The 10,771-nt window shown below is 43.0% G+C and overlaps 1 protein-coding gene across 4 annotated transcripts; it reads left to right on the forward strand.

Annotated features, from left to right (window-relative positions):
- Positions 1 to 1,009: 1,009 nt before the first annotated feature.
- Positions 1,010 to 10,335, forward strand: CCNG2 (cyclin G2). 4 transcript variants are annotated; one of them, XM_039542291.1, is made up of 8 exons: positions 1,010 to 1,076; positions 2,978 to 3,115; positions 3,918 to 4,055; positions 5,007 to 5,257; positions 5,426 to 5,504; positions 5,589 to 5,687; positions 6,722 to 6,927; positions 8,761 to 10,335. In XM_039542291.1, the coding sequence occupies exons 2-8, from the start codon at positions 2,978 to 2,980 to the stop codon at positions 8,888 to 8,890; spliced, it is 1,041 nt and encodes a 346-aa protein (XP_039398225.1). In that variant the 5' UTR covers positions 1,010 to 1,076; the 3' UTR covers positions 8,891 to 10,335. The 4 variants fall into 4 exon arrangements, with proteins under 4 accessions (XP_039398225.1, XP_039398226.1, XP_039398224.1 ...); XM_039542292.1 differs by having other exon boundaries at positions 1,016 to 1,037; XM_039542290.1 differs by lacking the exon at positions 1,010 to 1,076 and adding an exon at positions 1,302 to 1,589.
- Positions 10,336 to 10,771: the final 436 nt, after the last annotated feature.

The raw sequence follows: 10,771 nt of genomic DNA on the forward strand, positions 1-10,771 counted from the left end.
CAGGCCTTGTCTACACTAAAAATGCTCTACCAGTATAGCTACAGCGGCAGATTCTCCCCTAGTGTAGACACAGCTTACACCAACATGTGGCGTTTTTCCTGCTGGTAGAGTAACACCATCTCCCCGAACAAGATTAGCTATGCAATGGGGGCACCCTCCTGTTGGTATGGCAGTGCCTACGTTAGGGATGTTGCTGGCATAGCTGCTTCTACACTGGGCATGTTGCCAGTGGTTGTGTTGCTGGCACAGCTGTCTACACTGGGGGTGTGCTCAGCCCAGCTCTGTCTATGCCATGGGGCAATGACGGCGGCAGGGCTGTGGCTGCACCGGGGTGTGTGTACAATGTGTGACAGCGGCAGGGCTGTGTCGTGTAGCGTCGCCTGGTCTCAGTGGTTTGGGTCACGGCCGTGGTGCCAGGCTGGAGCTGCCTGATGGCCACTGTGGGCTCCCTGTCCCTCAGCTGCACCAGGGACCAGCCCAGGACTCAGCAGGGACCTGCCCAAATGGGCCTGATCCTGCAAAGGCGGGAGCTGAGCTGGGGTCACGCTGCACCTGTCTGGCCCAGGCCCCAGTGGAGCTCCCGGCAGCGGTTCAGTGGGAGCTGGGCCCCGAGCAGGATCGGGCCCATGGAAGCCAACAGCACAACAGCCAGTGCCCTCGTAGGACGCAGGATCGGGCCCTGCATTGATGGGGGGGGCGACACCAGCGGGCATGATTCCTTCCCACACCGCAGCGCGCCCCCGCCTCGCGGCCGCGCGCAGCAGTTGCTAAGGCCTGGAACCGGAGGTGTGTCCGTGTGTGTCCCCGGCTGGCCAATCGCAGGCATCTGTCGTCACCCCCGACCAATCTCAGACTCGGAACAACAACAACAGCGAGAAGGAAGGAGGGGGATGACTCTATCCAATCAGCGAGCAGGATTCACGGACCAATCAGCGCGCAGGACGATTTGGGCGGACTTTTCAAAACGCAAAAAATCTCGGGTCCCTTTAAAAGTATGATTCGACTTAGTTTACGTCTCCTTCCGCGTCCCCACTTTGGTAAACACCCGGAGAAAGCTCGCTGCCAGGGAGGGAGTGGTGTGTATCCGGGGGCTGCCTAGGGACAGCTGATAGCCTAATGGAGCGCGGGGGTTGCCCTCTCGGCCTTTTTGTCTACGACTCCCCCGGGGAACTCTTTAACCGCCTCCTCCCCTGCCTGACACTTCACCGGCCGGACCTGCCCGAGATCATTCCGCCGGGAACATCTGCGGCTCTGGAGAAACAAAAACAAGGGGATGGGGGCGGGGCGGGTCACGTGACGGGGCCGAGCGGAGGGGACGGGGAGCGAGACAGCCGAGCCGCCTCCATTTTGCTGTGGCCTCAGCTGCCCCTCGCTCGGCGCCCGCGGGGAAGGCGGCGGCGATGGCGCTGCTGCCCGGGCAGTGAGTGCGGGGCTGGGGGGGCCGCGGCCGCCTGGATGCGGGGCCGAGATCGGGGCCGCTGCGCGATTCTGCGGTGACAAGAGGCTGGAATCGCCCCCGCCCCGATCTCCGCTTCGCCCCCCGCCCCCCGGACCCGCTTCTCCGGCGGGGGGGACAGCGCTGCCGAGAGGTAGGGGCCGCCCCGGGAGCGGCGGGGAGAGCCGCTGGGAGCCGGGCGGGAGCTGGCGCGGGGAGCCGTTAGTCCGATGGGGCTGGTGGGGGGGGAGTAAGAGTGGGGGCTGGGAGCCGTCGGGCTGGGGGGCAGAGAAGGGGGGAGTTAGGGGCAGTCGCTGGGGAGGAAGGAGAGGGCTGGGAGGCTGAGAGAAGGGGGGGTTGGGGGCAGTCGCTGGGGAGAGAAAAGGGGTAGTTGGGGGGCTGAGAGAAGGGGGGAGTTGGGGGCAGTCGCTGGGGAGGAAGGAGAGGGCTGGGGGGCTGAGAGAAGGGGGGAGTTGGGGCAGTCGCTGGGGAGAGAAAAGGGGTAGTTGGGGGGCTGAGAGAAGGGGGGAGTTGGGGGCAGTCGCTGGGGAGGAAGTGGGGGGAGTTGGTGCTGGGGGGAGGGGGCTGTTCTCTCTCTGCTGGTCCCCGGAGCTTTGTGTTGCGCCCCCTCCCCGCTTACATGATGTGTCTGAGAACTGGTGGCCCCCTAGTCAGGACCCCGTCAGGCTCGGGACCCCTTTGTGCGGGGCACTGTGCGAAGGCAGAGCTGTCTGCCCCAGTGCCTCCTGCCCCACAGCCGGGTCTCGCCTTTTTAGGGCTGCTGACCAACCTCCCTTTGTTTTGTTTTGTTTCTCTTTCTCTCTCCACTCCCCTACTCTCCTTGTGATAAGTTTCAGTTATTGAACAAAGACCACCCCCCCCACCCTCCCCCCGGGATAATGATGAGTGAGTGGTGATTGAAATGTATAAAGAACCTGATCGCTTCTATGCCCTGATTCAGTGACTTCTAAAGCATATCTAGATTAGATGGGGAGAGTCTGGCAAAAATTAAACCTTCAGATGTTTTGGGTAGAGAGTGGCCAGAAGCCATTTCTCCAACCACCTAACCGAAACCCGGTGTGATTCATTTCTGGAAGGCATTGAACTGTTGCTGCTGAACCTCTCTCTCCAGTATTGTTTTCTTTAATAACAAATCAGGCCAGAGCTCTCCCTGGGTCTGTGTAGGACACAACACCCCACACCCAACAGCAATTGCCAAACCCACCCACACTGTCACAGGAGAGGACTGGTCTCTTCTCTCCCCTCCCTATTCAGGGTGGGAAGCATATATCACCATCTTCTCCGAATTCATCCCAGTCTCCTTTCCCTGTGGAAGGGTAGGACTAAGTACACCATGCTAAGCTTTTTCTGGAGTAAAGACAGAATGTTTCATTGTTAAGACAAGGAGAAAAAGTGTTGCTAAAGTTGGACTCGGAATGTTTCACACTGATATTGGAGTCTGTAGATCCTGTCTGACTCCCATTGTCTTAATTTTCATTCAATGGCACGCTACCAAATACTGAGATTTGTTTTCCTATTAAGATGAAGGATTTGGGGGCTGAAGAACAAATGAGCAATGAAGCTTTCTGGCTGTTCAAGCAGTTAAATCTACATTTGGAGCAAGAATGGAAGTTTCAGCCTCGGGAGAAGGGGCTGAGCCTGATTGAGCGCACCGCTGAGGTGAGGAGCAGGAGGGGAGCTTTGGCTCTAGGGGTGGAAGAGTTAATTATTCATGAGATTGATCCATTGCAATAAGAACTTGCTGTGTCAATATCAAAAGCTCTAATGTAGTTTTACACTAGGGAATTGTAGTACATGAAACTAAATAGTAAAGGGACGCTGTTAGTTCAAATTTAACACACAATTTAGGTTTTATAGACACAAACTTACAGGAAACTGAATACCAGTAGAAACACTTGTCTTTTAAAAATCCCATTATAATTTTTTTCTATATAAACATCCTGTTTGTTTTTTTGTGAAGGTATTTTAATTAAAATAAATGTATATCTTATGTGCCATGAACTGTCTTTAAATTTCAACACTTAAATCCACTAGATGTTTTAATTAATAGAACTAGTTTAAAAAAATAAGGTGAGTTTTGTATCTGCATCTGATCTGTGATCTGCAAAAATGGTCTACAGATATCAAGCAGATAGCTGTAGATTTGCAGGGCTTGTTCTAGTTACCGTATATACATTTTGGTAACAATTGTCTTTTAAAAACAAATGCATATTGTAAATGTGGTTATACTGGATTTTGCACTAAGTTGACTTAGAAGGTCTGGCCTTCAGTCCAAACACTGTGGGTTTGTTGTGAGGCTCAGTAGGATAACTTACCCCTTGTTTGGTAAATTAAAAAATCCACTGTTTTCACAACGTACTTCTTTTAAGAGAATATTCGCCATCTGCTTGCCTACTTCTAAGACAGATGACATTGCATGATATAGTGTTGTTAAATGCTGATTTTACTAATTTAATTGCAGAATGAAAACACTTTATGTCCAAGACTAAGGAATGCCAAGGTTGAAGATCTGTGGAGTCTGACCAGTTTTTTTGGATTTACAACTGAAACATTTGTCCTGGCTGTCAACATTCTGGACAGATTCTTGGCTCTTATGAAGGTATCTTGAGTGGGGAAGAAGTACTACTATGGCAAAGATCCTTGTGTTGAATATGCACGCTTCCAGTTTAGTTTTACATTAGCAACATCCTGTGATAGCTCCTACTTCCTAGTTCAGAACTGCGTACGTCACTTCATGACAGATAAGATTCTCAGAGTGACTATCAAATATTTATATGGTTTCATAACTTTGCACGTAACTCTGCATAGGTAAACAAAAACATATGGTTCAGGTTCTTGCCTTTAAAAAGCCTATAATGTTCATCAAATAAGATGAGTCACAATATTTTGCCAACTAATCTTAGGGTATTGAGAAATGTGTATCACTATGGCCAATCTATGTGTAGTATTGTTAATGTATAGTCCAGTGGAACTCCTTCAAGAGTGCATTGCTGGAGTGTTCTCGGTAGAGGGTGCTCAGCTATGGAATTGTTCCCCCCCATGGCCTCTGGAAGTTGTGCATTTCAAGATTTGCAGTAGTGAACTTTTTTTTTTCTCTCTCCTAACACTTTATTTTTTTTTTATTATACTGACAGCACTTTGCTGGTACATTTCTAGTGAAAATACCATGACAAAATGCATTTTATAAATATATATATATATATATATAATTCTTTTGGGCAGGACTGTCATGTATGTTCGTACAACACCCAGCTAAACTGGGGATTTGACTTAGACAGGCATCATGTATCAGTAAATGCAGTCTAAACCTTTTACTTAATGTTTATATTGTAGTAGTGCCTAGATGTCTCAACCAGGCTAAATCCCTGTTTAGCTGGATGTTGTACGAACATACATGACAGTCCTGCCCAAAAGAATTTGCAGCCTAAAACATGCTTTGTTTAACTGTAAAGGTTGTGTGGAAGTACCATGTTTAAAAGCCATAGTAACATCATGTGGGTCACTAGGTTGTCACAGGTGTAACAATTGATAGAAGTTTTTTCTCTTTCAGGTGAAACCTAAGCATCTATCTTGCATTGGAGTCTGTTGTTTTCAACTGGCTGCCCAAATCATTGAAGAGGAATGCAATATTCCGTCCACTCATGATGTCATCCGGATTAGCCAATGTAAATGCACTGTTTCCGACCTGAAACGGATGGAAAAAATAATTTCGGAAAAACTGCACTTTGAATTTAAAGCTACTACTGCCTTAACCTTTTTGCACTTGTACCATACTATTGTACTCTGTCATACCTCAGAAAGGTAAGTGTAGTTATATATCCCATATCTGCAATGATCTGTTATGGTTATAAGACCCTTCTCCCCCTTTTAGAAGTCTCATTAAATCAAATTCTGACATTAGCTTAAAAATAACCATATTTTAATCTTAGTTTTTACCTGAGTATAAATGTTCTCTTTTATTATTTGTAGGAAAGAAGTACTGAACCTTGACAAATTGGAAGCACAGCTGAAAGCTTGCAACTGCCGATTAGTCTTCTCTAAAGCAAAAGTATGTACATTTAAATCGTTTTGCTTAGTAATCCATAACTGGATTTTGATTTGTGTATGCTGAGTGTGGTTTTTGTACTTCCAGCCATCCATATTGGCCTTGTGTCTTCTCACTCTGGAAGTTCAGACTTTAAAATCCATTGAGCTGTTTGAAATTGTTCTGCGTGTTCAAAAGCATTCAAAGGTAAACTCTTTTCAGTGGTTTGTTTACCTCTTGGCTTTAGCACTGGATAATTAAGTACCACTTTCGCAACTATGGGCATCCTGAACACAACCATAAGATGTTGGATAATACCAGCACCCTTCCCCTTGGCATCTTGAGGTGTAAAACATACCATACCACTAAGACAAAATTACATGGGTACACTTTTTGCGCTCTCTTCTTTACCAAGAAGCAATCTGATAGCAGCGTCTTATTGGATGCTTATATGATTAAGAACCTGTTAAGTTCTTCATCTTATCTTAAAGGAAGTTCCCCAGTCATCCTGCTTCTTACATGGGAAGGGGCTTAAACATGACACTTAAAATGGGGTGTATGTCAATATACCTGTTTAGTTTTTCTTCTTACACTAAAGATGTTCACTATAGAAAAAGTGAAAAGTACGGTTTTAAAAGCATTACTGAAACTAGTATAGCTGAGTGCTTTTGTCTTAACTTTACTTGTACAATAAAACCAAGACTTTACAACAAGCAAATCTACCCAGATTTATTTAACCTGAAATGATGTGTTCCCAGCCCTGAAGGAATTATTTCATATTTCCTAGCTCTTAATAGTTTTGTCTGACATCCTTCATAAAATCATTGATACTATACAATTTTAATGTTCTTAATACCCATTAAATAGTATAACAGATAATTCTACTGTTTTGTTACTTTGTGAAAATCCTAAAATTCAGGGTCCTGAGTTATACTGGCATTCATTGTGTGTTATGAGGCCGGAACTAACTGGCTCATTTGCTTAAACCTGTCTTTAACTTAAAGGCAACATGAATTTTATTTGAACTGTCAGCTTCACACTATATTGCACAAGATTGTCTTAGGCTATGCTAAAGGAGCTGATCTTAAAAAGTGAAAAAGACTGACTTTTTAGTCCATTACTTCAGCAGCATATCACTTGATTTACATGCTGACATGTTTGTAAAGGTGAGGAGGCCTCAATTCTGGACTGTCTGCCGTCTAACTAATTGGATGGTTTTTCTCACTTTTTTTCTTTTTAAGATAAGTGACAGTGACTTACTCTACTGGCGAGAGTTGGTTTCAAAATGCCTAGCAGATTATTCTTCTCCTGAATGTTGCAAACCAGATCATAAGAAGTTGGTTTGGATTGTTTCAAGACGTACAGCCCAGAATCTACAAAATAGTTACTGCAGTGTTCCTGAGTTGCCAACTATACCAGAGGTTGGATGTTTCAATGAAAGTGAGAGGTATGTAACATTCCTAGGGTGGTAGTTTTTCACTGATTTGATAACTTCTGCAAGCATTGTGGTGATACTTTTAGTCATAAAAATAAATTTGATTCAGTAGTTCTTATTTGCATGAACAGTTTCCTAAAGAAGCGTAGTTTTTCTGGTTGCAGTCCAGAATCTCCAAAGCTCTATATTGCTTGGGTAACTAGAAAATCACCTCAGTTTTCCCAAGCAGTTGAAGTCATGTGACATGATCTCACCTAGCAGCTCCCAGAAATTTAATTTTAAGGACTGCAAGCCACATGTTCAATAAACAAGTAGTTTCATTGTTAGCTTTTTTTGGTCACTTTAGTCCATGTTTATTTTTGTTTCAACAGTTTCTTAAAGGACTGTAGCTAAGAAGTTAGCATGTTTGGGAACCAAATTTAAAATTTTAAGGGAAGATGAGGGGGAAGAGCAGATTTATCAGATGGCAGGTTGGTATCTGAACAAAATCAGAAGAAAATAGCTGAGGTGAGGAGAAGTAGCTTTATCACAAGGAAGTTTAAACATGTCTGCAAGTAGTTTGTTAAGGAAGAGTTATATCAAAGGTAGCTTTATCAAAATTATCAAAAAAACAATTTTCCTGTTACATATTTGTGAAGGAAGGTTACACATTGTTTACAAGAAGACAATTTTTGTTTCATTTTAATCGTGTTTGCAGTAGTGCCTAAGAAGCACCATTGTGCAAACACAGTAGCACGCAGTCTCTGCTTTGAAGAACTTACAGTCTAAATCGACAAGACAGCTACAGCATGGGGGGGGAAAGTATAACACCGGGGAACCGATAATGCTGAGCTCTTGTTGGAAACGTAGTTGCCGTATGTCATGTTTGTTCCACAGTTTTTGGGGGGTGGATAAGCGAAATGGAAAGAAAAGGGAGAGGGACATTGAGGGGAGCAGGGTAAGGAGGTAGGAGGGGCAGATGTGGAGTGAAACTGAGGTGAAGAGACTGAGGGAGAGGAAGGGACAGCGTTGGAGCAAACAGCCAATCAGCACAGGGCAAAGGAAGTCCAGTTAAAATTGTAGAAAGGTGTCTGACTGTGTGCTGGTCCCTGTTCGGCTGCTTCCGCAACTGTTCCTACTGGCTGGAGTCTCTGGAGAAGTTTATGTCCAAGGCCACGTGCTGGGGAGGCACCACCTGTGTCCTAGCACCCCCAGAGTTTGTGGGGTTCCCCTGCACAGTTTTGGGTCCATGTAGTTGCTTATGGAAGTGATGGGCCCCCACTGATTTTACCAGCTCTGCTGCCTCCTCCCCCCGAGTGCAATAGTCCCTAACTAGGTGAGTTCTTTGCACAGCAGTGTGATCCTACATCTGTTGACTTAAATGGCAGTTGTATTAAACCTTTTAGTAATCTGGATAGTTGTCAATACTAAGCATTTTAAAGAAACTACTAGCGATGCCATTTCACACAACAGTATAAACACAGTGATAAGACATACAGTGCCTGTTTGTGTTTGCTAATAAGTGGTAGTATAATGATGCTAGTGGATTGAAAACTAGGTCCAACCCTTGCTAATATGCTGTGATTTGAGCATTGGGAGCACAGTAACTAGTAATACAAGCTTTTTCTGGTTTTGAAGTCTCTTTGCTAGTGGAATGAAATTCTGTAGAACTAGAAGTATGAAGAGCTTTTGAATTTCATTGGCACCTGACATTCCACAGCAACTCAATACCTTTCATAGGAACAAAATATTTCATAAGAAAATGTGGGATCCAAAAAAAACCAGAAAAACTTAGCTACCTTCATGGCTGCTTGTGTAGTTGTCGTGACTTGAGTAAATTACAAATAACTGTTCCTTCTCTTTTAGCGAAGACTCCTGTGAAGACATGAGCTGTGGAGAAGAAAGTCTTAGCAGTTCTCCTAGTGATCTAGAAGGCAACTTCTTCTTTGACCTCAAACCTAAATCTAAGTGGAAAGCTCTCAACTGTCAGTCTTAGCAATTTGATTGCACTAGAGTACAGTTTTTAAATGTACCATAGGTTTTCTTGGCAATAATAAATGAGTAGGTAGTATCCAGGCAAGAGTTGCCATGGAATACCTACGTGCTTATAATGCCTGCCTTTTTTTGGAATTCTGATTTAAGCAGCCATTTAGGTACCTGTTCAGCAAAATACTTACACAGCCATAGTCCTGTTGAAGTGGACTGCTCTTGTGAGTAAAATGATGCATGTGGACAAGTACCTTGCTGAATTCGGTCTAACAGCATAATGGGCTAGTATTTCAAATGGTAAAACTGCTTTAGAGTGCACACACAACCTTCAAGAAAAGAGGTTGTATGTGCTCCATTGTACTCATTTCTTTTGGGGCAGGAAGTATTTTAACCAAAATTATATATTTTGATGGTGTACTCTAAGGATTTTAAAATCTTTGCTTTTTAAACTTCAGGAATCCTTGTTTAATCAGGAGTATGCATGATCTATTTTGGGAGGAATATAGACTTAAATACCTTTAAACCCATTCATACGAATGATAGTCTAGTATGTATGTGCCAGGGTTTATTTTAGTATTTTCATTTTAAACTAATGCAGAATAAGCTTATGCTGAATTTCATAATATGAACTTCAATGTTTAAAATTTTAGTGTGAACAAGTCAATTCATACTATTAGACTAGAAGTATTAACATGTTAAATTTGATAAGTCTACATTCCTTTAAATATTTAACCCTTGTAGTTGATTTCAGTATTCTTCTACTGTCAAATGACTAAATCCATATTCAGACTGGTTTGCATGTTTATGTGAAAGCTGTTAGTGCAAGAAGAGTCGGTATTATGCAGAAATGTCAGGTAAATGTGAAGTTGATAAAGTGGTTGATATAATGGCAGACACTTGGTAATTTTTTTGCATTTTTGTTAAAGCACACATTAGTATGATTGCATTTCACTAGAGTATGGACAGCTAGCAAATGAGGAAATTCACTCCCTAGAATAACGGTAAATGTGTGGTAGTGCCAACATAAAAATGAAGGGGCAAAAAAATGACACGCTGAAGTTTAACATTTGTAGAAGTAAACATCTTTCTAGGATGATGTGCAGATGTGAATGGTGACGTAAGTTCCTAAATGTTATATGCTTTTGGTTTTATAAACTTATACAAAAGTTTACAAAATGTATAAAAAAATGTAAATTTAAAAAATGTACAGAAAAATCTTAACTTTAAATGAACAAAATACTGTATTTTTTTACATTGTGTATGTAACTTTCTGTAGGTAGCTTGCATGTGGATATTAATTTATTGTGTATTCTGTATGATACAAATACTGTCTATTGAAGTCTTGCTTTTTCTACAGCAGGCCTCAACATCCAACAAGATATTTTCTGAATCCCAACCTACTGTTTTGCTTCATTTCAGACTAAAAATAAAGCAGTTGTATTTTTGTTTGTGCAAATCTTCTGCAATCTAAGACTTCTCAGTAAAGTTATATCAGCTGCTCTATATACTGAAACGCTGGCTTGGTCTGAAACTTTTCTACATGGACTATTTAACGTTTTTCAGAAAAGCCTTAAAGGAAAATATTGTCCTTTTATATCCTAGATTTTTATAGATTGGGTCTCCAATAAGAACCTAGCTAACTAGACTTTGATACCTGTTTTGATTCATGAATTGTAATATACTAGAGAGTTGTTTAAAAGATTTCTAAAATGGCTCTACATAGTGATTTTGCTTAACTAAGTTCTGATTTAATCACAGGGGGAAAACCCAACCTATGTAGGCAAAATTTTCTGTTGCCCCTAACTAAGAAAATTCCTATCACAGATTGGCTTCTCCTTTGCCAAAGAAAACAAGATCAGCTAATTCCTCTTTGCTCAGTCTTTTCTTA

This window comes from Mauremys reevesii, linkage group 5, assembly GCF_016161935.1.
Source record: "Mauremys reevesii isolate NIE-2019 linkage group 5, ASM1616193v1, whole genome shotgun sequence".
Taxonomy (NCBI): Eukaryota; Metazoa; Chordata; order Testudines; family Geoemydidae; genus Mauremys; species Mauremys reevesii.

Excerpts from the sequence above, each read along its gene's own strand:
- CCNG2 (XM_039542291.1), top strand. The coding sequence starts at position 2,978 with ATGAAGGATTTGGGGGCTGAAGAACAAATGAGCAATGAAGCTTTCTGG. Across the intron at positions 3,116-3,917 it reads TGATTGAGCGCACCGCTGAG|AATGAAAACACTTTATGTCC; the intron begins GTGAGGAGCAGG and ends ATTTAATTGCAG. Across the intron at positions 4,056-5,006 it reads GATTCTTGGCTCTTATGAAG|GTGAAACCTAAGCATCTATC; the intron begins GTATCTTGAGTG and ends TTTCTCTTTCAG.